The sequence below is a fragment of the Aythya marila genome, assembly GCF_965140915.1.
Source record: "Aythya marila genome assembly, chromosome: 21".
NCBI classification, from domain to species: Eukaryota; Metazoa; Chordata; class Aves; order Anseriformes; family Anatidae; genus Aythya; species Aythya marila.
In genome coordinates, this window is record NC_139062.1 from 3,523,726 (window position 1) to 3,549,750 (window position 26,025).

Consider the following 26,025-nt stretch of genomic DNA (forward strand, 5'->3'; position numbering starts at 1 on the left):
GTTCTCTCAGAAGGTTTCTAAAAAAGAAGCAAATAAAAGAAGCTCTCTCAGACGGCTTCTGACAGTGAATGCTGAGGCAAACGAAGCCACTTAAGAAACGGCAGTCGCTCTGTCCAAGCTGGAGAGCAGCTGAGCAGCCAAGACGGAGGATTTCCGAGGGTTTATTCCCTCACCATCACCGCCTGGGCCCTCGGGGAGCCGCTCAGGGACTGAATTTCTCTGAATTTCCCCCTCGCTGCAGGGGGACGCGGGGCTGCAGCGCCCTGTGATGGCGGCCGCCTCCCGCCACAGCCTCGCTGAGGCGGCGCCGGGCGGCGGCGGCGGAGCATTGCCGAGCCCCGGCCGCTTTCCCCCGGCCCCTCGGCCGCTTTCGAGCAGCTCCGAGGCCTCAGCAAGGCCCGGGGCCGTTCCCTGAAGGCCCCGGTGGCGGAAGCGGGCGGTGCTGGGCGGGCCTGCCGGGGGGAAGCCGGCCGAGGAGGGGCGGTGAGGCCGGGCAGGGCGCTGGGGGAGCCCCCGGGGTCGCCTCGGTGCTGTGGCGGCGGCGGCGCCCCCCAGAGCCGGGAGCGGAGGGGAGAGCTTGTCCGGTGGCCCAGCGAGGATGGTTTCTCCCCCAACGCGATATTTAGTGTTTTTTCAGTACTTTGGCACTAAATATAGGTAGGTGCGGGCGCTGCCCCCGCGTGCTGCACGTGAGGTGGTGCCCGGGGAGCCCCGGGTGGGGATGGGGAGGCTGCAGGGAGGCGACTGAGGGGGAAAAAAAAAAAAAAAGAGAGAATGAAAAAGAAAAAAATAAAAAGAGTGCAAGGGTTTGGGGGAGCACTGAGGACATTTGGGGGAGTGCAGAGGTTTGGGGGAGAACAGTGAACTGGGGGAGAGCTGCTACAGATGCCAAGTCGGTGAGCATGGGCAGGGAATTGGGCTGTGCTTTTCTACTGCCACAGGTAAATATTAGAGGATGTTTCAGACAGGAAAAGCAGAAAATGGGCAAAGGGCAAATGTGAAAGGGCAGAGAGAAAGGTGAACGTGGATACAAGTCGGTGGGAGTGCAGGTAATTACGTTTCCTGCAGTGTGGTTTGGGAGAGCCAGCGGTGTGGGGAGCTGGTTGCCCGCGCTGCCCTGGAGATGCAGGTGGAAAGCTCCTTGGTGGAGAAAGGGAGCTGGGACTGCCTTTCCCCAGGCCTTAAACATCCCACATACGTCGTTAGGCTTGTTTACATAAAAAAGAGTGTGTGGGAGAATTATTGCAGCCCCAGCTTGTGGAGTCGTGCCTATCTACATGAGGGTTTTCCAGAATAACACCACCATAAGCCAAAACCCACACTTCCCTTGCACAGCAGAGTTTGTCTCGTTGTGGGTACTGGCCTAAATTACCCTGCGTGGTTGCAGGTAGGCCAAGTTTGGCCTCAGGACATCTCTCTGCACTTCAGTGCCTTCTGTGAGTGGTTGTGACTCCTGCAACAGAGAAGGAAGCTCACCCCAAATCGTGTCTTCACATCCACAGGGCCTGCAAGAAGGGGTCCTACAGTGGCATTTAACTCAGGCCCTGAAAAAATCTTTCCCTGCAAACCCTTCTCTAGTGGAATTTGCCTGCCTCATCTTCTCAACCCATCAGAAGGACCAGTGCAGGAGGTAGCACTGGCAGGATGATTTTTGTGTCCAGTCACCTTTCCAGAATGCCACCATTGCTCCTGTTTTCGTGTCCATTTTTCAAAGTGTTTTGTCCCTGCAAGTTGTGTAAAAAGATCTAGGTTGCTCGGCAGCAAGCAATTTGATAGTGAGTGCCCAGCATTAACTTCTGGATTTGTTGGTGGACTCTGTGTTAAGACATTGTGTAGAAAATGCAGGGTCGTGATATGTATCATTAACTATTGTATTTGTTTTGCTCTGCAGTGGGGTGATGGAAACTTCAGCTAACCAGTCAGGGATTGGAGTCCAGAACTGCTTGGAGGTATGTCCTTGTTAATCATATTGTCATTAAAATGAAACATGGTGTTGCCCAGGTCACGTTTGGGGCAACATTTGGCAGGCCAGGCCCTGCCTGTGTATTAATAGCCAACATTTTCATGATTCTGTTCTCATTACCAGTCAGACTCTGTGGTCACAAACTGGAGCAGTGCTCCGTGCTGTGCCTGACTTTACTGGGTGATGGTTCTTGCATCGCCTCGCCAAGCAGCCCACAGAAGGAAAGTGTGATGAGTTAATAGCTTGAAGAGGAGTTCTCAGGATGTATTTGAATGGCTCCTTGCCTGAGACCATTGTGGAGAAAGTGTATAAATATTGTGCAGATCTTGAAAGAAGAGCCCCAAAGGACTTTCTATCTCATTTATCTAATCCTCTGAACCATCCAGCGTCTCAGCCCCAGGCGCCGGACTTTGGGTGAGCCCAGCAGTTGTTTTGCATTACCCAAGTCACTTTGTTTTAACAAGCGAATGGGTAGGATGGGTGATTAAAGGGGAAGAAAAAGAAAAAGATAAACTTATTTGGTGTTGTCTTTTCACAGTATCAGCATTTTGCTGGCCAGTTCTGGGATATGTGCTTTGCTTTCATGTGGTGGTATTGATGCTGGGCACTGCTGAGCAGGGCTGTGTCTATTAGAACCACATGAGATGTCTTAAAGCAAGTTTAATAGAAAACTTCTGGGGCCTGTAGGAATTTATCTTCCTTCCTCCATTTCTGTGCAGCCTTGAACTTCATAACACTCGTTTCCAAAGCCAGGAAGGCAACTGAAGGGAAGGGCAAGATTAAATCTGTAATGAGATCCTTATTCCATTCTATGTATGTTCAGACATTTGTTTGTTTGCCATTAGAGGCAAGCAAATAACCTGTGAAGTGTAGGCTGTGTGTACCAACAGCTGGTGTCATTAGAAGTGGAGAGGACTGGTTTGTGAGGTTGTTCTGCAGTCCTCCAAGTGCCAAGGTAGAGCTGCTGAACCGTGGCTGATCCGGAGGCCTGTCTGTAACCCTCTGTCACCGTGTCTGTATCATACAGGACGTGCAGATGCCTGAAGGAGCTTTTTAATATCTCTTCGAGGCAGGCGTTGCAGCCAAATATATTTGGAGACAATATATTTGACTTGAAATACTTGGAAGCCCAGCTTGCTTGCGGTGGGTCCAGAGCGGAATTCCAGACCTTGCTTTCCCAAATCAGGATGTTGGAGACCTGTGATTTGTCCCCCTGCAATGAGGAGGGCAGTACACGTGCTGCAGGGCTCCGTGTTCTAGTCCCAATTCTTACAGATGCCCCTCCTGGAAAGGAAAATCTCCCGTGCAGCACCTTTTGCTGAAGTGAGCAGCTGCTGCTTGTGCTCACAGGCACCGTGTGTGAGGCCTGCTCGGATCTACAGAATGAAGTTCCTTTTCGTGTTGGGTTTGAAGCATCTCCTGAGCGTGCTGTTTCCCATTGTGCTGGTGAATGCTGCCCAAAACTAATCCTCCCACATGAAGCACTGCTTTGGCCAGCAGCCTTGTGCTAAGTCCAGATATTATTCCTCATGAAAGGAAGAGAGGGAGAACGAGAACATAGATGAACTCTGTGCTATGCAAAGCAGCTTTGGTACAACTTCCCTCTCTCAGTTAAGAAAAAAGGAGGAGGAAAGAAAGGAAAACTGACTCAGAAGTGTTACCTTCATTGCCTGTTTGCATAATCATTCCAGCAGCATGGAAGATTGCTTTGGAAACCTTTCCTTGCAGCAGGAGCCACTTTCTCAGCCTTTTCTTCTTGGCTTTCACTACATTTCTCTCTTCCTGTGAGAATGAATTAGGCTCTTAATTAGTTTCAGTTGACATAGCACCCCTTGAGTCAGCAGGGCTGCGATGACTTGCAACCAGAAGCTTGCACATTATTATTTATTAGAACCCAGCAACTTATAAATTGTGCAGCATCCCTGGCAGTGCAATGCAATTCCTGTGTCTGTGCAGCTAAAACCACCGTGGATGTCTTCCACCGACGAAACCAATAAGCAATCCAGCTGCTGGGAAAGAGCAACACACACACATTTTTTCCAAAATATTCCTAATGCACATCTTTCTCTCGAGCACACCCATCCTCAACTGATCTGTCAGGTTCCTTTCGTGGTTCCCAGATGCTCTGCAGGGGTCTTTGGTGGCTGAGCATCTTGAGCAGTTTTTTATTTAGACTTCAGGGAGAGAAGTGGATGAACTTTTGCTTCCCAGCCATCGCCGGTGTATGTTAACAGGCCTGTTCTTCATCTCCCCTCTCCAGCATTTGTACGGGGGGGGGGAAGAGAACAGAGCTGTGAATAATAATAGCAATCTGGAATGCGGATTTGTATCGTTCTGGCACACAACAATGGAAATTTCAGTAGGATTCAAAATATGGAAGTGCTTAGTGAATGAATCTGGTTAGCAGAACAGGCCTGCTAAATGCAAGTAATGCTTCCCCCTGCACCACTGCTCTGCAGGGCAGTACAGGTACAGAGGGACACCCAGGGATGCTTGTTGCTGCCCCAGGAACATGGTTGTCTGGAACAGTTCTGGCTCAGGAAGTAAAGGCAGGATGGAAGTGGGTGCAATCCAGCTCAGCAGGTGCCCAGCCAAGATTTCAGTGCCTGTCACCAAGCACCTGCTGAAGAGAAGGACACTTGCGTGCTGTCTGGCCTAAGGAAGGGAGCAGAGACCTGAGAATTTTGAGAAAACGAGAGGAGAACCCAGCTCCTCGATTCCTGCATCTCCTCTGCTGCTTTTTAGCACCCCTGGGTAAATTGCTTAACTTCTGCCTCAGCTTCCCCCGCTGGAATCCAGAGCTGATGGATGGGACCTGAATTAACAGCAGCAATTTTTGAGTTCCTCAGGTGCCAGCCCTGCTGGTTTTAGCCATTTTATTTTTTTTTAAGGGCAGGAAAACCTGGTTGCAGTTCAAGCAGTTACTGAATGTAAATAACACATCTTCTTTTTGCAGCTCAGCGTGGGTTACGTTGGCAGATCAGGGCACACAGGAACCAGCAGAGGACGGTACCAGCTGCCTCCAGGTGCCCAGGCCCTCTGGATGGCACAGAGAGCAGACATACGTAGGTGAGGGGTCAGAAGGGAATTGCCTGTGACGAAATTCAGCAAGAAGTTTGCTCTGTAAGGAGATTATTTCTCTCTGTAAGGACAAAAGCATGCAGGAGAAGGGCAGCTGTGAAAGCACCCCACCATGGAGCTGCCTCTGTGGGTTCTGTGGCCAGAGCAGAGAAGCAACCAGATTCACCTCGGAGCCTGCAATCCTCTCCTCCTCCCCAGTCTGCTCTCCAAAAAGGCCCAACCCTCGCAGGCAGAGGAGAGATCCAGGCTTTTTGGTGTTCCCGTTACCCAGCTCTGTCTGGATGCAGTGCGGGGATCCAGAGTGCTGCATCCAAACTTCCCCGAGGCCATAGCAGGAAGAAAGGAGGATGTTCTCCCCTCTTCTCTCTTCCTCTGCCTCCTCTCAGCTCTCTTCCCACTGGCACTTTTGTGCCTGGCAGCAAAGGAGGGGGAGGCGAGGCCAGGGGAAGAGGAGCCTGCAAAACCCAAACATATCTGTGCAGAAACTTTGCTCTTAAAAGCAGCTTCTGCTCGAAGACAAATTGCTGAGGCACAAGCCAAGGTCTGCTGCAGAAAACTATTTGATTTCTGTCTGCTTCTCTCTGCTTAAGGGCGATAAATAAAGATTTTCATTGTTAATTGTAACCACATGTGAACTCCAAATAGAAGGATTAGGAAGGGGAAGAGGCTGGGGTCGTTTCTGTTCTGTTTCCCAGGCCTTCCTCTGCCGCTCAGTTACGTTTTTCCTTGCCTCCCTGTGCTTGTTAATGGTGTGTTTTTGAGAGCCCAGAATCCTGTCTGCTCAACTCGTAGGAATCTGGAAGGCATTTGTGAGTCAGCAATTCAAGCTTTATTGACTCTTGGTACCAAACTGAAATCTAATAAAGCCCACTGCTGGGTTCACTGCTCAGGAGGGGAGATGGAAGAGCAGGAAATTTCTAGCCATTCATCTGCTTTTCTGCTTTTCTTTGTTTTCTGTTTTTCCCAGTCTTGCAGATATGCTTCATTCATAGACCCTAATAAATCACATCGGGTTTTCTATCTCAGGGCTTGTCGTCGCAAAGACAAAAACTCTTTTGCAGCTCTGGTAACCTACTTCCCAACCTTGCTGTGTGCAAGACCTGCTGTGGTTTTAACATTGTTTTAGGAAGTTACTGCAGTCCCAAGGTTTCTGACCCACCAGAGTTTGCCTTTGCCCCTTACCAAAACCCACCCTGCCTTTGCTAAATGTAGACCTGTCTGGGAAGACCCTGAAATATTTGGCAGCCGATTAACTGTTTAACTTCATTTTGTGTGCATTTTCTGATCATCTTAATTAGAAGACTCTCTCTTAGGGACTGTGGAAGCAGGGAATATCAGGAAGCTCTGTCCCGTGACCGCTGGTGGCGTGTGGTTGTCCTGTGGTTCTTTACACCTGCTGGGATGGTTCAGCATCAGCTCCTCCACTGCTGCTGTGTTTTATGAGAGCCGTGCCTTGATTCTTAGATCCATTTATATATCTCAGTGGGACGAATAACCGCGTCACATCAGTGCTGTGCTGCTTCTCGCCTGGTCCCCGGCTCCTCCTCCACTCGTAACAACTAATGGAAGCGTGTTGCCTCCTGCAGCCCTGCTCCTGTCAGGGATGGAAAAGAAATCCTGCCTGCAGCAATAGCTGCACTATTTTACACCTTTCTGCTTAGCTGTGGGTTGCAGGGGTTGTGTCTGGGTGTGAATGGGTAACTCTCTGTCCTCTTCTCTACTCACCTAATGATATAAAGCAAAGGATGTGGAGATCCTGAGGACTGTGGTTAGCAAGGGGGAGGGCACTGCTTCTCCTGTTCATGGGTCTGTCTCATGTTGACTTGCAGAAGGCAGCACAGAACCTGAAGCCCGTTGTTCCCATCAAGTTCCACATCTCCAGCCGAACAGACAGTGGCGTTCATGCTCTCTGCAACGCCGCTCACCTCGACATCCAGCGGGCACCGGGGAAGCCAGCTTTTCAAGAGAGAGAGCTCATCCGTGGTCTAAATCACCACCTGAAGTCTGAACCAATCCGGTGAGTTAGTGGCAAGTCAAAACCTTTTATTTCACCCTTGCTGGAGAAGAGGGAAATGCAGCAGTGATCTCCCATCTTCACTCACAAGATGTATTTTTTCCTGTTTTGTGTTGGCAAATCACTCCCATGCACGTCTCTCCACTACTGCCAGACCGCTCGTGCATTCAAGACTGGTGCTGTTATACTGTTGCTCTTAGGAGATCATCTATGCTGGCACCACTAAAACAAAAAACCCTGTGAGAGACAAGGGTCACCATGCGAGCGGTGAACCCGCTGGAGTGACTTTCATTTTCCATGAGCCATACATGAACTTTCGGTGATGCTTTATTCCCCAAACTCATTTTCTTTGCTTGCTGAACTAGCACCTAACAAAAGCTTGGCTGCAGCATCACATCTGACTCGTATCTGTGCAAAACGATGAAAAACAGACAAAATTGCTTTTAGTGTCAGCATTCTGCTCCTCCTTTCCATCGCCATCAACTTCTTTTCTTCCCAGCTAGACCACAGCCACCACATGACATGATTTAAAGAAGTTGCATGACAAGCTCCAGTTTAATATTTTTATAACAAAATTGGATTGGTTTTGCTCAATGGGATAGATAACCAGTCCTCCTTATCCTGTACCCAGCTGTAAATGACTCGGGAGAGCTGCATGTGAATTTAGTAAGGGGGTTGGCACAACAATTTACAGAGAACAGAACAGCTGCCATTTCTTTTTCCTATTTTCTTTTTTTTTTTTCTTTCTTTCTGTTGGAGTTATTGCTTCTTCTTGCAAAATCTCAGAATGGACTTATTCTGCGTGAGACCCAGGTCTAAATACCCACCCCCAAAGGCAAAGAATCAGCAGTTTTTGCCAGGAGCTTGCATCAATTAGATAAGCAATTGCTCTGCCTTGTGAATTTTTCAAAAGGTGGATTGAATTTAATTTTCTTTGCTTTCCTTTCCAAGCTGTCGTGCAGTTTCTCTGTCAGCTGCCAAACAGTTGCTGCGTTCTTCCCCAAGCACGGGTGCTTTTTTATGGTTAAAGTGTAAATCGAATGGAATATTGGGGTTTTTAGGCTGAAAACCAAATCTGGGCTGGTGTCGTACAATCAACGTGCCATTTACCAGCAGCTGCTTTGCTGCTCTCTACTCTTTCTTGTGCTACTTTGTCTTATTTGCATGAACTGAAAACTGTTCCAGGCATGGACTGTCCCTTACGAGGAGTGTGGCAGAGGACTTCAGAGTGTTGTACAAGGAGGTGGGTGTTTTATAGGGACTCTTTGGGTGAGCAGCAGATGCAAGATGCCAGGTGGTAATTACTCAGAGGACCTGGCTGCTCCGTTTCACGTTACTGCTCTCTGGTGCCATCAACATAAAGGAAGATTATGGAGACAAATTCCCCATGCCAGAACAAGAACCCAGGACAAAAAAGCAAATCCCTCCCCACCCCAGCGATGGGATTGCTGTAAGAGTAGTGGCATGACTGTGAAGCACCCTCCCCCTTCCCACTTCACCCAGCCTGCTTTATTTTCTAATCTCCTCTTTGTGAAACAGGGCCTGACCCAAATGCCAACGCAGCAAGGCCTGGGATTTGAGGGCTGACATCATACTTGCATCTGTCCTTCGTTTTGCAAGGGAGGGTTCCAGTTCTCCGTGGCCTGTGGAGCAGGGAACCCAGCTCTAGGTGTGCAGGCACTCAGACAATTTGGGGTCTGAGGGAAGGAGAGATGAATGATGATGTTTCTTTTCTCCCAGGAGGTCCTTCATGCGTGTCCCCCATGGCAGAGTGAGATGGTTTGGTTGGTTGAAGCTGTGTGCTCTCTGCAGAAGGTGTCGATCTGCAATTTAATCAGCTTCTGACTTTTTCAGAGCGTATTGCAAGCGCTCAAACCTTCACCTGAGGTAGGAGCCTGAGGAAAGCAATCCCAAGTTGCAGTCTTCTCTAACCTGGACTGCTCAGGTGGGTGTTGAGGCACCTCTGCAAGGCGTATGCCTCTGCTTTTGGAAGCAGGGAATCAGATTGCCTGCCAGAGGTAGGCAGCTCACCCACGGATGTGACAGCAGCGAGACGTTGCAGCATCCCCCGAGGTACCACGGCGCTGCCGCGCTGGGCAGGCTCCAGTTAGGTTGCAGAAATGCTGCGTCTGCATCAGCAGCGTTAAGCAGCGCTTATCCCCCACCTCCAGACTTCTGCTGTGTCATGTCTAGAGGGCACATTAACCCCAGGGAAGGAATTCCAACGTATGCTGATGGTCACGAGTGCCTGAGACAGCGGCGACTCGGTACAAGATCCCACCTTGGTGCCCTCTGCCTGTGCCTGCAGCTCTCGTGGCCTCAGGACCGAGCTTTGCACCCTTTTCCTGCAGGGTTCCTGGAGGTGTGTGGCAGTGACGCTTTGCATTTATTTAGAAGTGGGACCTTTTCTCTGGGGGCTCTCAGCTCAGGGTGCCAGGAGCAGAAGCTGCAGCAGCTGGCTCAGAGCCTGCTGCCTTCCTTCACCCCTGAACAAGCACCAGGGGAGCCATCAGAGGGTAAAGGGGAATTGTCAGTAAAATCCTTGGAATCTCAGCTCAGGAAGGAGGGGAGGAAGGCGCTGTAAAGGCCTTGTTGCTGGAGGCACGGAATTCCTGTTGTTGGCTGGGTGTTTCTTTGTTGTTGTTGCTTTAACCGAACTTTTCCCCCGAATGCTTCCAGCTCCTCTCCAACCCCTTCAGAAGGGGTTTTGGGAGCAGCATAAGGACCTCACCACTTGACAGTCCTACACCTACAAATCGAGTTACTTCTCCGGCCCCTTGAAGTAGCAGCTAGATTCCCTTGCGTTGTGAGGACAAAAAAAAACAACAAAGGAAAATTTTGACAGAATACAAAGGAACATAAATGGTACAAAAGAAAACACAGGGCTGTGTGTGAACTACACTGCCCATTTGGAGGTGTCTCATGTGTTGGGATGAGGAAACACCTTTTTGCAACTTCGGTGGTTTGTCCATCCATTCAGACAGATTTGTGTTGTGGCCTCTCACTTGCCTGAATTGCCAAGCAAGTCTCTCTCACACGCTAGCCACGTTGCATGTTTAAATAATGCCTAGGAGGTACTATCCCTTGACAGTTTTCACCTTTGACATATATACAAAGAGTTTAATGCAGCTGCTGTGTAGGAGAGCTGGAGATGAATTCTTTTCAGACGGCAGCGTCTATTAAAAGATTCTGAAATAGAATTTGACTTCTGTGAGGTTTTGGGTATTATTTTTGCTCAGACTGAAAACTAGGTCAGCATTTGCACACCCTGGGAGCCGAACACTTTATAGATGCCCTAGCAATAAGAAGGAACCTGAAGTAGGTCACGGTCCTGATTACCTTCCTTAAAACACTCAAACAGTTGTTTGGGAGTCAAAGCTGGCTGATTTTCCAGCCAGAGGCTACCACTGCCATAGTCTGTGCCGTGTGTCACCGGCTGCAGAATCTCAGCCTCTCTCCCCTGAGTTTAGGCTTGTAGCTTGTGGCTTGTCACGTCCTCGAACCTTCTCGTCCTACCAGACCGTGGCACGTGTGTAGGGTTGCAGCTGAGGAGAAAATTTTTTAGCTGGCATCTTCAGAAGGAGGCAGCGGTGGGATCTCACAGATGGAAGAAGAGCTAACACCTGGCAGGGACATGCCAAGAGGTGGTGTCTCCTGCTAAATCCAGGCCAGCCCCTGTCAGGTAGGCAGGCTGAGGTTATCAGGGTGCAGGCAGCTCTGACTTCTCCCTCCTCCCTTGGGCTGAACCTCTTCAAAACCGTTCAGCTGCTTTCCATTAAGGAGCTTGGTGCCGGGCATGAGTCTTAAGTGCATGCAGCAGCCAGCCCCTCCCTCTGTAAATATTACTCTGCCAAGAAGAATTCTCTCCTAATGCTGGGGAGAAAGCTCAGCACTTTTATGTGGTTGCAAGCAGGGGGTGATGGAGAGAGACGTCTTTGTGAGAACTCGTTATTGTCGATAGAGCTTGGAAGGGAAACCAGATTCCAAGCCGGCTGGCGGTATCGTCAGCAGTAATGACCTTCTTTGTAGCCTTGCTGCAGACGGGGCTCCTCTATCAGCTGATCTGCCTTTAGATCTGTGCAGCGTATCTGAAAGGCTCTTGTCCACAGAGATCAGAGCGTATTCTGCAGGTGGGGCGACCTGAGGAGGATTTGCTATCACCTGGGCAGGATGGAGCGGCAGATTCACACCTTCTATTTCTGGTTCCAGTTCTGTAAGTACACCATCAAAGCTGTCTGTGTGGCAGCAAGACAGAGCTGGGATTCCTCCCACCTCCTGCAAAGAGACATTCACCTTCTGTTGTCAGAGGAGAGGGAGGGATGTCCTGCTGGAGGACACCTTTGTATTTCACACGTTGGTGTTTCTCCTGAGATGTCTTTGGTTGTGTTTTTTTTTTTTTTTTTTTCCTTCTGACCCTTCTGCAATGTAGGCTCTGTCAAAAAAGCTGAAGAATGCTAAGAGTGTTTATTCACCAGCAGCCTTGCAAAAATTGGGATGTTAACAAGGCCTGAAACGTGGCGTGCCTGAAGAACGGGTGGAATAAATACTGGGAAAACACTCCTAGCTTGAAAGAGCCTGTGGTAGGAACTGCATCTGCTGGGAGAGTCAGGAGAGGATGCCTGCAGTGAGGAATCATGTGAGCATAAATGGGTTTTTCTGAAGGAAGCACTCTATCAGAGGGTATAAAAGGGCGCTTATTTAATAAAAATCACATCAGCGTTAACACGAGAAGCTCAAGGGAGATGAAATGCTTGTGGAGACATGTAGACAGAGGAAAATAAATGGAATACTTAATTATATTACTGTGTTTAGAAGAGGCTGGAGGTCCTAGGTTCAAACTCCATTACAGGCCTGGAGGATGTAGTTTGCATTTCTTCTGGGAGTTTATAGCAGTGGAGAGGTCTTTGGGCTTGTTATTGCAAATCTGTGTGCAGGCCTGCAGCTCAGCTTTAATTTCTTCTTCTGTGGCCTGAGCCTCTGCAGTCAAGGGGTATGAGCCAGAGGCACTTAGGCTGGCAGAAATCCCTGAAGCCCCAGCCTTTTGAAAGCAAATAAATAGGTTTGTCTGCTGCTTGCTCCCAAATGGTATCAATTTTATTTTTTTTTTGTCTGTTTTGGATCCCTTCTTCTCCATAGAGCCAGCTCCAAAACCAGGAGGGCACACGGCAGGAGAGCAGCAATCCTTCTCACGAGGGGCATCCTCTAAAGGATGTCCCTGTTCGATGCTAATAGTGGTGTTGCCTTAGGGAAACCAGGTGATTTCTCCCAGTTTCTTTTAAAGAGGAGTCCAGCAGCCTTGCAAGCTCCTTGGATTAACTGCCCAGGGTCGCTGGAAGACGAGCAGACAGAACCATTCCCCAAAGCCATCTTCTGCTCGCGTGAGATGTGAGGGTCCCCAGGAGCTCTCCTGCCCGCAGCATCCTGCTCTTTGCAGGCTCGCTGGTGCTGGGATGCTCCTTGCTTTTTGCTGCTGCAGCAAAGTCCTGTTTGTCTTGGAGGTTGTGGGGGGAGGCAGGAGGGAAGTGACCTACTTTCAACTATTTCCATCTGCTACAGTGAGCCGTGAAGCTGCCTTAAGAGGGAGCACAGAGGGTGCTGCTTCGGGCGTGCAGGTATCTGCTGCTGGGGTGTCCTTCCCGCTTGTGTGGGGTGCCACGGCTCTGCAAAAGGCTTGGGCTTTATCCTTGTGAGGGGGTCACTCCCTGATGGCTGTTTTTGGGGTTTTAGTGCCGTCCAAGTCCTGTCCATCTGGGTGTTGTGCACCACGAGAGCGATGCCAGCCCTGCTCGTGGGTAGCACAGCTAATGGGAAATGCAGAGGAAGCCCCAAGGATGTCAGATTGTGTTTTAGTGTTTGCAGATAGCCACTTGGCCCAAGAAAGGGATTCATTAGTGAGAAAAACAAGAGTACCTGGGCTGTAAGTTCTCTCTTACGGGTTCATTAAGGCTGCCTGACTTCACAGCTCCTCTTACCCACGTATCTTATAGGACTGGATGGGTTGCCAGTAGAAGTGGTTCCAGCCCGATGTCCCTTGATGTGCTTTTGCGATGGGTTTGACGAGCAAAACAGGAAGGTGGCTGTTTGCTCTCACCTCTCAGGGCATGAACATCCTTGTCACAAAGAAAAGCTGAAAACCTTTGGACTTTCTTCTACCTCTCTCTCTAGCAAAACCAGGGTTGAAATGTGCTCTAAGTATGCGCTGTTTTTTTGCCCCCAGGAAGGTACTGAAGCATCTGGATGGAATACAGCTCAGGTGATCTCAGCTCTCCCCAGTTTTCCTTGAAGGGATAATGGTCTGTGAGCCAGAGGACTATCAACGAATGCTGAAATGCCGAGGGAGTGTGTGTTAAAATGCCTCTTGTATGGGACAAGGCTGCTGGGAGCTCCACGTGTGCCAGGGCAGAAAGAGGCAGGAAGGTCAGAGGGAGACATTTAGCTGAAAGGAAGCAATTTTGGAGAGGGAAGAGACATTTCTTGGTGGTAGCTGTGGCTGGGACATCTGGTTTTATCATCTACAAAGCTTCTCTTCCAGCTAAGTTGATGCTGTCCTGGAGACTTGAGGGCTAGACTCAGAGGGCTTTGGAAATATTACTGTTATGGTAAGCAGCCTTTTGAAGGCAGGCACAAACACACTGCCTGTCCTTTGAGTCAGTGCTTCACAGCTGCACGAGGGCAGTTCTGAGCCAAGCGAAGAGGTCTGGAAGAGCTCAGCAGCTTGGGAACGATGCTGCATTAATTAGTTCCTAGCTTGCCAGCCTAGAGCAGGGACAGAAGAAGCATTTCTTCGCCTGTCAGATTCGGCGTAGCAAATTCCCTTTATGGCTGTGCATTAAGGCAGTCAAATCTTTGAAAAAATGTTAGGTTTGAGCATGGCTGGGTGAGGGCCACAGGCACAGAGATGTTTTCTTCCAGGGCTTTAAGGAGACCAGCACTCTGCTTCTGTTTTGGTTGGCCTGGTAGGGAAGGTAGGGGATGAAAAGTCCAAAGGGAATGATTTCCACAGCTGCTTTGGTGCAAAGAGGATTAATTACGATTTTCTTTGTTCTTCTAGCGTAGTGGGGATACGGAAAAATTGGTAGGGGTTCTTGTGAAATACACACTTGACATTTGGAACAGCCACTGAAAGGCTCCCGACCTGCTGTGGTCGTGGTGCAGCACAGCATAATGTCCTCCATATGTGAGATAGATTTCATCCCCAGGATCTTGGGAAACCTCAACCGTTGCCCTGCTTGTTTGTTTTTGGAGAACTTTCCCCCGAGTGATTCACATTCGTGCACGCAGATGAATGCCTCCAAAGAGCCAGCACGCACACGTGTGCCTTCAGCACCTAACGGGGTGGGAACAACGCGGCCCCCTCACCGTGCCATCCCCGAGAACAGGAACCCAAACGTGACATTCAGCTGAAGAGAAAAACTGTTGGCAGCTGAACTCGATTATTGGCTGGAAATTCGGGCCAGGATGCTCGGAGTCACACCGGTGAGATCGCTAGGAAGCATGTGGGTTTCCACCAGCAGCAGCGTCTCCTGCAAAGACGACTCCCACAGCGTGCCAGCATTTATTTCAGGAGCTGTTGGGGTGTGTTAGAAGGGCACGGTGTCGGCAGACACCTGGGGCAGCCTCCGCTTGCACTTCTTGGGTAGCAGTCAGCTCTGTGATATTTGATGTCTTGTAAGTGCAGTTCCTCAAAGCATCCATTGCATGTCTCAATTCCATACACGTGGAGACCAGCACAAGTTTGTGCATCAGTTCATGACGTTTCTGTCCATCCCTTTCTCTTTTCTACCAGCATTTTGAGTGCCCACCGAGTGACCAGTGACTTCCACGCACGCTTCTCGGCGCTGTCAAGAACCTACATCTACCGGCTGCTGTTGGGCTGCGCTCACTGGTCTGAAGTACCCGTGTTCGAAAGGGACCTGTGCTGGGCTCCTCCGGGGGGGTAAGTGGCTCCAGAAACCGTCCCCGGGCAGCTGCCCCAGCATTTGGGGAGGAGGTGATGTCCACGTGTAAGACCAGACCCCCAGTTCACACTGGAAAGGATTCTCTGTTGAAATCAGTGGAACTGCACTGAGTTATGGGTGGTGAGACCTGGGACTCAGAGCTCTTTTTGTGTTTTATTTCTAATTCTTGGCCTGCTCCTGGTGATGGCTGCATGTAGGCCAGCTTTCTCCTTCCCAATCTGGGCGCTTGTGTGTTTGAATAGTAAGTGAGAGCCCATGACTCTGAGCAGCCCTACGATAACAAACCAGTGTGTCTGGCTCAGCGCTCATGGAGTAGCCACTGAGTCATAACAAATTAGGGCTTGTATATGGAAGGGAAGAAAAACAAGTTCAGTGCCATTTAAAAACACTTAGGACACGATAAACAGCGGGCAAGGAAATAACAAACAAACCCCAGAAGAAAATTTGTAATTGTCTTTTAGATGAGGTTGTACTGAGACACATAAAAGTTCAAGAAAACTGGACTTTTTCACAACATTCTGGTTTCATTCACATCCAGTTTGCACACCCATTTCCATTCCTGTTATTTCCTAATTTCATCTTTTCAAAGGTTTGGAAAACCATCACAGTGTTTGCCACTCTCTTACCTGCCACCTTCTTTTTGAATTTGTAAGATACTGCAAAGGATTTTGGTTCTCTTGTCCTCCACTCTAGCCAACAGTTTGGACAGAGCTATTTTTAATTCAGTTGTTATTGAATTAAATTAAAGATCCTGCAGCACAGCAGGATAAAGGTTTATGAAGAAGTCTGGGCCTGCCAGCCCCTGACCTAGCCTGGGGTTTTTTTGAACACCATCAGACCTCCGGTCATTTGGCATCTTGCTTTGTGGTTTGGGCTGTTCCTGGAGAAACTCCTCTTGCAAAATGTCTTTCCTCAGTTCTGCAACGTTAAATCTGCATGCTAGGTTTAAGCCTCTCATCAATTAATTAGACTTTGACGCACACAACGTACTTGGTCCCACTCAACGCTCCTCTCTCTTTGCTCTGCATGTTTAATTTCAGCTACCTGGATGTGCCTGCCATGCAGGATGCAGCACAGTTCCTGCTGGGAACCCACGACTTCAGCACTTTTCGCTCGCTGAACTCTGAAACACCCTTTCAGTCTCCGATCAGAACCATCCTCCAGGCAGAAATCCAACCCTCTTCTGGCTTCCTGGCTCACCACTATGAATCCAGGTGAGAACAGGGTCCCAGGCTGGGGGATTGCTCTGCCCAGCTGGTGCTTGCTTTGTCCCAAAAGCTGCTTTCCAGCTTTGTGTTGAGAACTGACCTCCTCCTCCTCCTGCATCGCCTTCCCAGCCCTGGGTGGTGTCAGCAGGGCTCTGCCTGGTGATGGTATGGAAAGGACATTTCTTTCCCTCTCCTGCCCAATGTCCTCATGGAGAAAGCTGAGCAGGGCTGAGGGTGGAGGAGCTGGGCCAGTTGTTTGTGCAGGAAGGCAGGATGTTGTAAACTGATGTACAGAGCCAGGCACGGAGCAATCCTATGAGGTGCTTCCAGCATTTACGCTCGTTTTGGTTGCTAAAAGCCAGCCCAGCCAGGGGACAGGATTATTTTTTTCCTGTTTCTATCCTAGCTTTGCCTGCAGGCTGCAAATAGGAGGAAAAAAAAAAAAACCACCACCTAACACCTAGGTCACAGCTGTAGCTCTGCAGATCCACGCAGTTCACACCAGCAGCTCCTGCCTCCTTCCCAGGGGATGTTGATGAAGGAAAACCAATATTTCTCAGTCAATACATAAACAACAGATTGTTGCGTGTCAGGTTCTTTCAGGACCAGGTCTTGCAAGTATTGAAATGAAGTGGCTGCATGTATTCTCTCTCTCCCTAGCAGAAAGTGAAGTTTTTTTCCCAGGAAGATCATGGGTACTTAGCATCTGAGCATGGCCCCTGCTTTCATGCCTCTTTCTTTCGGAGAAGTGCGGCCGTTGTGCTTCAGCTTGAGAGCAAAAGTTGCTATTGTCTGCCTCCAAACCACATTTTCCTTGTTTCTGAGTAGAAAACCCTTTTCTTCATAGTTTTCCCTCCGGTAAATTTGAATACCTCCTGAGCCGGCTGCAACAGTGAGTGCCATGCTTCAAGCTTCAGCTGGGCCTCGCTGCAGTTTGCAAATAGCCCGCTCTTGTCTTCGACTGGTGTGTTTTGCCAGCAGTAGTGTGGGACAAAACCCAAAAGGGAGCTGCAAAAAACAGAGAGAGCTGTATGCTCCGAGCCTTTCAGTTCCTCCCAGTCTCCCTATTCAGGGTCAGGAAGAAAAAGGCATTTTGTCTGCTCCCTGCTTTCCCTGCTCGGTGCTGCTGCCTCTCAATACACAGCCTCGTTAAGGGGCACCCAGTTGGGTACAGCTCCCGCTGGTGCTCCCTGCTGGACAGGCACATAGGCAGCCAGCAGCAGCTCCTTCCTGCCTCCTTGCAGCACTGTCCCCAGAGGAAAAGGAGGGGAAGGCAGAAAAAGTAGGGGAAAATGGGGGCTGTCACCTGGCTGCGTTCCTGCTGCTCATTATTGGGTTGCCACTGCGGGATGGGGAACGTGGCCTCCATCCCTCTGGGGTGGTCATACCTAGGGGCACGAGTAACAGCCCAGGACTTCACCCCCAGGCTCATCTTGTCCCTTGTGATGAGGAGCAGTGTGAGTGGCAGAGAAAACAAGGTGAGTATTAAGTAAAATAAGTCGTTAAGTCTCACCAAGGCCACCTGCAATTGCATAAGGGCCAGGTTACCTCCCCAGTCCCGACCTGCTGTTGTCAATTGGCCAGTCAATGAGATTCGGCTTAGATCACCTTTTTTGTGCCTTCAATTTTCATGTAAAAAAATGAATTTGCCACTCCTTGCATAACTTGCTGCAGAAATCCATCCCACACAAGGCCAAAAACAACTCACGAGAGAGAAAGCAACCCTAAAAATCGGTTGAAAAGCAGCAAAGCTGTTGCTGATAGGGTATTTTTGCTTGGTGACACATGCAGCCGAGCTTGTGTTTTGTAACAAGGCGTTTTTATAGAAGTGTCGATATTGATTGATTTAATGAATGTTTAGGCTGACGAGGGTGGCTTCGAGAAGCCTCATTTCAACGTGTTTAAGTAGCACTTAATTAACAAAGCGTTATAAAGGAGGTATTAAACAATATAAACCAGTTTTCTGACCTCGAGAAAAATGCTCTGGGGTCAGCGTGGTTGCGGCAGGCTGGGTGGGTGGTTTTGGTTGGGTTGGGGTTTTTTACAGCATCCCAGTTCCTTCTGATCTGTAAAACACTCCCTGGGGGGACAGTTGCAGCCGTGGAGCTTGGAGTTTCTCTGCCCACTCTGCAAATAAGACAGCAAACGTGCCCGAGGTGTGTGTGTATTTCTCCCTGCAGGAGCAGCATGAGCCATCCCCGCAGTGAAAGGCTCTGATAGCATTAAAAGCTTATAAATAGATTTTTTTTCAAAGCCTAATCTGAGGAGCTTTATTTTCTCCTTCGGAGGAGAGAATCCGCAGCACGATAAACCACGGTCTCTTAGCGAAATAATGCAGCTTTTCATTGCCATTCTTCCTTTCCTTTCTGAACTTCACCCAATCTTCTGAATTGAGCGCTTGTCCGCCTAAAAGGCCGACTGTTCAAATGATTCCTTCCGTCAACCTCAGTTGCTCAGCAACAGTGGAAGTGGAGTCGCTGTTCCTGCCCTACAGAATGCCTCTGAATGCTAAGGATGTGCTGGGAGCCTTAGCCCCGTTCCTGGGCAGTGACTGCTGTCACCTGTTCGCGAGCTGAGCATGCATTATTCATGGCAAGGTGCTGCCTTCTGCTGCCAAGTGGGAAAGGCAGCCCGAGGTTTGGCTGGTAAGCAAAATTATCAGCCAGATTGACAAGGAAAAGAAAGTTTCCCTCCTAAAGAAAACCCCCTTGTTCTCTTTCACAGCCTCCGTGGTGTTTTTCCTGAGTATCTCGAGCTGCCTCTCACAGCTTGGTGGCCGCCAAGTGAGGAGAACCCTGGCTAGAAGCCGTGGGTGCAGTTTGGAGGGGGGGCTTTGCCCCTCTTTGGGAAAAAAATACTGCCTCTTGTGCCTTGCTGGGGCTGAGCAGCACCGTGACCTCCACGTGCTGGGTCTGTGTGCACGTGCCTCGCGCCGCACGTGTCCGTGTGCCACATACATCGTGCTGGAGGGAGAGCAAACCGCACGGAGGTGACAGAGCATTGTCATTCCCCGACGTACAGAGGGAGCCGGGGGCAGAAGCCGCCTTTGCATTTGCCAACACACACAGCAGGGAGGGCGAAAAGCAGCGATTTATCTGTGAATCCTGAAAAAACAGCTCCTGGCCGCTCCCTACGGTGACAATTTCAGGATTTCTCTTCCTGCCAGCCCCGCTCCGACACCTCCCACCCCATTGTCCCTGCTTCATCCTCCTCCTGCCCTTCCCAGAGCTCTCTCCCCTCCCAGGCAACGGGCAGCCCGTGATGCCCAGGTGTCCCTTGTAAGCCCAGCCTGTCCTTGTGACCCACCCCAGGCAAATACCGTGTGGCTGTGCCCTCCCCACAGCTGTGCCCAATTTTGCAGCCCCGTGATGCAGGTACCGGGCTCACTGCGAGGAGGAGAGGAGAGTTCTGGGGTGCACAAGGTAAACTTGTGTCTTTTTGGTTTAGGAGTGCTGTGGGATGTAAGGAGGGCTTAAAAACTGTTAATTAAGTTAGTTTTTGTTGTCATTTTATTATGCTTTGATCCAAGTGGCTCCTGGTATTGCTTGATAGCGCGGAAGATTGGGAGAGCAGCTTCTGAAGCCCAAACCTGCTCGTTTTGGGGCTCCGTTGGTACATCTGACATGTGGGGAAGTTCCTACGTGGCTGCCTAATGCCTGTATCAGATTTTTGTGTGTGTGTGTGAAGGAAGGAAACGTCAGTGAAGTGTTGGGCTAGTTGGCCTTGGGAGAGTCCTCACAGGGAGGTGTTTGCAGCAGTTCGAGGGCCCATCTGGCAGGCTGGGCCTTCAAATGCTGGAGCAGAAGTCGTGCTTACCAGCTTCTCCTTCATCTGAAGGCTTCGGATTTGTAGCTGAATTGTTGCTCCTTAATCTCCTTTTCCATCCTGGAGGTGTTCTTATCGATAACTGCCTTTTGTTCCAAATCCTGTTAGTTTAAACTGATTATTTTTTTATCGCGGGGAGCTTGGGCGCAGCTTAGCGGTGGCACTAAGCCATCACTTGCTGCTCTTAAACTCCCCTTTTAAATGCTTGAAATTCGGGTGAGGAAAATGTGATTTGTGCCCAGAGCATCCGGGGGCCTGAGTATGTTGCCGTGCTTCTGTCAAAGCTTCTCTCCCCACGCAGCGTTGAGCAAAGACGGGGCCTCTGCCACGAGCAGGGCTGTTGGGACTTGAAGTTTTGGGGTGTTGGGGCCATGGGGTCATCCTGCCTGCCTTGGGGTATGCGGTGGGATGTCCCTGGCGGGCAGATTTGCCTACAGCAGCTGAATCCTGGCCGTCCCAGCAGGGCAGGAGCGAGCCTGAGGAAATGAATGACTGCCCCTGGCTTCCTGCAGCGCCTGCTTCACGTGGCCCTCTTCACCCTTGGGACAGCAAATCTGCTTTTCTCATCCGCTTGCATTGTTCCCTCTCTGACAAAGGTTTCTGCCTCCTTTATTTCTCGCTATTGTTACTTCTCCCTTACAGAACAATGATTTATTTTTTCCCCATTTCAGCCATAGCTGCCCTACGCAGTCGTCCCCAGCAGAGAAGCACGGCAGCCTTGGGGCTGGATGAGTTGTGCATCGAGTTGCTGGCTGCTTGCAATTTCAGCTTGGTTCTGCAGTTGAATTTTGCAAAGGAAGCTGCCCGTGGGTGGTTTTGCAGGTTCCTGATCTTTGAAGCAGGCCTGGAAGATCTCAGCTTCTTACTCACTCTGCTCGCTTGCATTCCGCTGCGGTTTGTACTTTTCTCGTGAGAAGGTCTCACGTCTGAGATGTGATTTTAAACGCTTGTTTTTGTTTCTTCCTTCAGGGGACTGGAGTTCTGGGAGTTGAAGTTCAGGAGCAAATCGTTTCTTTACCGGCAGGTACTGTTCAGCTCCGTGTTTGCCTCCAACATCCAAAAGATCACTCTCGCTGTACCTTGGTCGTTTTTTTAGTGTCACATCCCTGTTCAGTGCCAGTTCTGTCAGGGCTTCGTGCCATACAGGGACCTGGCCTCAGCGAGGCAAGGCTCCACATTCGCTGTTTGCCCCAGCAGAACCAGAACATCTCAGGCCCGTGTCTGAAAGGAGCAAAGTCACAGAACCGTGTGGGAGGGTGGAAAGTTTTTTGTTTTCCACAACCTCCGTCCTTGCAGGCTGAGTGGTAAAACCAAGAGCCATATGTTCCTGCTCTGCCGCGTGGCACCGGGCCCAGCAAAGACCGCCTGGAATTTTACTTTCTGGCTTCAGAGCATGAAGCAGCCCTCGACGTAGCACAAAGGAGAGCTGGGCAGACCTGCTGCAGCGACGCAGGCACGGCTGCAGGATCTTTCTGTCATGCTGACTGGCCTCCCCTGGGATTCCTTTGAAATAACTCCCGTGGGGTTTTCGCTGCTGTCCTCAGGGGAGGTGGCTGTCCCCGCAGCTTCGTGGATCGGGAGCTGGCTGTTCCTGGCCTGGCCACGGTCACACTCTGGAGACAGAGTAGGCAAGAGGAGGGCTTGTTTTTGGAGGAGAGAGGGGGTGTTTTGTGGGAACAGCGAGCAGCTATTTTTTATTCTGTTTTGACAAACCAAGTTTGTTTTTATCCTGTGCCAAGCGCTGCTCTGTAGGCTCTCTGACAGTGGGTGTCTGGATCTGAGCAGGGGAAGGACGACAACATGCTTGAGAAGGCTGGGTGTGCAGCAGGGATTTGCTTCATCAGATGCTCTGGTGACAAGGAGAAAAGGCTGCTAACCCATTTAATGCATTAGACTGGAAATGCAGCTTCGTGATGCTGTGCAGAAGGGAACAGCTACCAGCAGCACGGAGCCTGATGCCCTCTGCGAGCACAGCAGCAGCCTCGGTGCCAGCTGGCAGCCTGTCGGGGCAGCAGGAACAGGCTGTGCTTGGTGAGCTCGCCCTCTTGTACCTGGGCATCTGCTTCTGCGCTCTGTCACCGAGGGGGAACGAGGCTGGTTGTGTAGCTGCTGCCTTACGTGGTGCCATCCGGAGGCTTTTGTAAAAAGAAAAGGGTTAAAGAGCCTCAGGACCTCTGGGTGTTGCTTTTCCCTGCACGCAGGGCTAGCCGAGCCCGTGGTCATTTCAGCTGCCTGCCCTTAGTCTGCGTGTAGCTCACTGAGACATCAAAGCTGAAGGCACAGCATGCAATGACCTCTAGTGAGGGGTGGGTAAAACAACACATCAGGGATCTGCGCTGCTTCCCTGTGCCACCAGAACGGCCCAAAGGTGGGCTCCTGGCACAACCCCGTGCAGCAGGTGAGCAGGTGCCAAGTTTGTGCTAAGCCAAGGCTTGGAACTGCTGCAGGGAAGGGAAGCTGGGACATGCAGAGGTGTTCAGAACCCCACCTCGATGCCTTGGGGGCGTCGGGTGGGTTGTCTCACTCGGGGTGTTGGTTTTTTTTTCTTCTTTTACATTTTTGGCTTTCTGAGAGAGAAACGGGCCCCTCCACGGTCCCCCCCACCTGGAAAGAGTTACGTATGTGTTAAGGAGCTGTGAACCCGGCAGGCATGTGTGAGCTTCCTGCCTCGGCCGGCCGCGTGGGTGCTGCTGCTGGCTCTGAAAGCAGCCGGCCCCTGCTCAGCTCTTCCCACGTGCGATGCGAGCGAGCCTCCCTCCCGGGCAGAGCAGTGGTGCTGGAGGTTGTGTCCCAGGCCCTCATCCCATTCTTTACAATGCCCACAGCTGTAGGGAGGGAAGAATTACAACAAGCAGAGTCATTTTGCGTGTTGTTTCCCTTCCCTGCCACCAGCTTTGTCCCCAGAAGATGCTGTGGCAGCACCCGCTGCAGGCACAGGACACGAGCTGCCCGTGCGATCCCTGCTCAGAGTGGAAAGAAATCCACCCCTGCGGGGTGACCACAGCTGCTGGGGCGTGCTCAGGGACTAGGAGTGTGGTGATTGGGATCCTGTGCCGTGATTGGGATCCACCAGTGGCATCTAAAAGAAGGGCCAAAGCATCCTTCGTGTGTCCTGCTCCATCTGGAGCAGGAGCAAAGCAGTGGTGCTGGGAACAGCTGCCCATGGGGGGACAGTTGAGGAACCCCAGCAGAGGAAGGAACCTTCTCAGCCACGTTTTGTCTTTCCAGGTCCGCAGGATGGTTGGGGCTCTAGTGGCAGTCGGCCAGGGGAAGCTAACGCCTCACCAGATAAAGGAGTTGCTGGAGCTAAGAGATGCACGGGCTCTTCCACCGCACGCCATGGCTCCGCCGGCTGGACTCTTCCTAAAATGCGTGGAGTACAACGAAGCCGGTGGGTGACGGCCGGGAACGGCAGGTGGGGACTTTGTGGGAGGCAGGCCTGATGCCCAAGGGAGCAGAAATGCCCCCATCCCCTTGGGGCTGACATCCCGTTTCTCTGCTGCTTGCTTTGTGGTAGCAGTGACCCTTCCTGCCGTCCCCCTTCCCCCTGCACATCTCCACAAACATCTCCCCAGTGGTGGGGAGGGAGCCCAGGCAGGGAAACACCACAGATTTGAAGTGCTTCCCGTGCCATGTTTTCCCCTAAATCAATGGTTTTTATTTATTCTTTCATTTTTTCTCAGATTTGCACACAACAAGGGCCCCAGGAGAGTAGGAGCTGTGTCGGATACAAGTGTCTGAAGGACTGCTGGTGTGGAGGTGGCGCTGAGGTCTGCAGGGCACACAGTGTGGTGGTGGCTCAATAAACATCCCTGACTGCCCGCAGCCATCTGCCATCGTTTGTTCTCACTCTCCAAGACTGCCAAGGGGAAAGGAAGGACAACTCGGTTCTGCTTTCAGTTAACTGCTTTTTTGTCTTTTTTTTTTTTTTTTTTCCCCTGTAATTCTGGTGCAGGCCCAGCGCTCAAACATGTGGGAGGAGCAGGGCTGCTCCCTGTCATTTGTTTTCTTCTGCGGTGTGTGCGGGGAGGATGCAGGCTGAGGACGGAGGCGGACGTCGCATTTCCTTTCTGCCCCTCACCTCTGTCACCCTGCCTCCGAGCGGCACGGTGGAAGGGCCGAGGGCTGCTGCTTCACACAGTGCCTTACAGAAACCACCTCCGAAAGTACGAGCCGTTTCCTCCCCTCAGCTGTCACTCTTTCCTTGAACCACGGCGGCTTTCACAGCGCCCCACTACACTCAGTCACGTCTGCGCGGTTCGGATGTGACGGGCTTCAGAGGTCACCTCAAGCCAGTTTTGTCTTTAGCAGGAACGGAGCTGTCTCACCAAGGGAAATAGTCACAGCTGGGGCTGCAGGGCCTGGGGCAGTCATCGGGGTGGCTCGGCCCCATCGGGGGCTAACAGTAGCCAGAAGGTGGCTGCTGGAGCCCCGCTGGGCTTCGTTTGCTGGTTGCCACTCTTGAGTCTTCCCCAGCTGGTGCAGAGCATCCCGCGGTGCCCTGCGGGCTGTGGGGCCTCGTGCAGGGCAGGGGCAGAGGGAGCTGGTTTGTGAGTGGGCTGTGTCCTTTTCTGTTTGTTCTTTGGTTTTGTTGTGTTTGGGTGGTTTTTTTTTTTTGTGCCCAAGCAACAAAATGTGCGTTGGGTAATGTGCTTTGTGTTTTTTTTTAATCGTGAATGACACCAGAATTCTGTCTGTTTGGGTTCTAAAATGACTCAGAGTGGTGGGTTCCAGGAAAGAGGATGAAAGTCTTGACTTGTGAAGTTTCCAGAAGAAACGATACCTGATTTAAACACTGCCCTGCAGTGGAAGCAACGCGCAGCTCGGATGCCTGGCACCACCATAATTAGTCTCTGCTTCATCCACGAGAGGAGAACTAGAGAAAGCCGAGCAGTTTGTCAGAGCAGACGGCCCTATTAGTGGTAAGAGGACGTTTCTTTGTGTGGCAATTCAAAGTGATGCAGGCTCCTGCACTCGGGTAAATAAAGGAGGGAGAAATGCTGACAACTGAGTGAAAGATGACAGAGCCTCCATGCAGTTCTCACTCTCTCCCTGTGGAGGATGCTGACTCTTTGCTGATTTATTTGCTCAGGGACCGAGCCTCCGAAGTTCTGGCATCTTTGGGAAATCCGGGGTCTCTGGCACAGAGAGCTGAGGCTGCCCTGCTGCTGGTGTGCCCGTTCTGGTAAGGCCTTGCCAGGGGTCGGGGTGGGGTAACGTGCTGCAGGGCTTCTCACCGCAAGCCGTGGAGCTCGCCCAGCTGCGCTCCAAACCCTGACGTGTGCCCACGTTTTCAGAACCCAATTTGCCTGAAAGGGAATGGCAACTCACTCTTGTTCTTCTTCCCGGTGAGGGGAAGTGAGAGCGCAGCCACCGGCCTGCGTCAGGGCCTCGCCTGGGCTGCAGCTCTGGTACCTGCTCCGGGGGGCAGGGGGTGACCAGGGGTGGCTTTGGGGTGCAGCTTGGGGCCCTAAATCCCCCTCCAGCAGGTAGGTGGAGAGAACCCCAGCACGCACCAGCGCTGGCCCCGTGCTGTGCCCTCAGCCCCGCTGTGTGTGGGAACGCTTTGCTAGAGGGATGACTCTGCCCGGGATGTCAGTGACGGCTTCTCATCTGCGCTTCCTGTGGTTTCTCTCTGCAGCTCCGCCGTGTGCCGGGCAGGGCAGGTTGCTCTGGTGTTAAAATTACACCGAAGAGCTGCGCGGTGACCTCGGAGCTGCGACTGGAGAAGCTTCACTCGACTGCAGCTTTTGCACGAGAGACGATGGCCTGAGCTGAGCGCTGGTAAGTTGCCTTTGCAGTTAAATTTGTTGTGAGGCTTTACAGGGCAGAAGGCTGAAGCAGGCAGTGCCCGCTGCCATTTCAGGTGTTAGGCGAGCTGCCTCCTACTGCAGGCTCAGGCACCACGGCGTTTTTTTAAGCTGCAGAACAGAAGTACCTGCTGTTGAGTTTTCTGCAAGTGTTTCCCATCTTCTG

The 26,025-nt window shown here is 51.1% G+C and overlaps 1 protein-coding gene across 1 annotated transcript; it reads left to right on the plus strand.

Moving 5' to 3' along the window:
- The first annotated feature begins 509 nt into the window (after positions 1-509).
- PUSL1 (pseudouridine synthase like 1) lies at positions 510-23,844 on the plus strand. The gene is made up of 8 exons (XM_082777148.1): positions 510-657; positions 1,892-1,949; positions 6,874-7,061; positions 14,845-14,994; positions 16,057-16,230; positions 21,019-21,073; positions 23,278-23,440; positions 23,733-23,844. The coding sequence occupies exons 1-8, from the start codon at positions 599-601 to the stop codon at positions 23,762-23,764; spliced, it is 879 nt and encodes a 292-aa protein (XP_082633274.1). The 5' UTR covers positions 510-598; the 3' UTR covers positions 23,765-23,844.
- Positions 23,845-26,025: the final 2,181 nt, after the last annotated feature.

Excerpts from the sequence above, each read along its gene's own strand:
- PUSL1 (XM_082777148.1), top strand. The coding sequence starts at position 599 with ATGGTTTCTCCCCCAACGCGATATTTAGTGTTTTTTCAGTACTTTGGC. Across the intron at positions 7,062-14,844 it reads CTGAAGTCTGAACCAATCCG|CATTTTGAGTGCCCACCGAG; the intron begins GTGAGTTAGTGG and ends CTTTTCTACCAG. Across the intron at positions 23,441-23,732 it reads CGTGGAGTACAACGAAGCCG|ATTTGCACACAACAAGGGCC; the intron begins GTGGGTGACGGC and ends ATTTTTTCTCAG.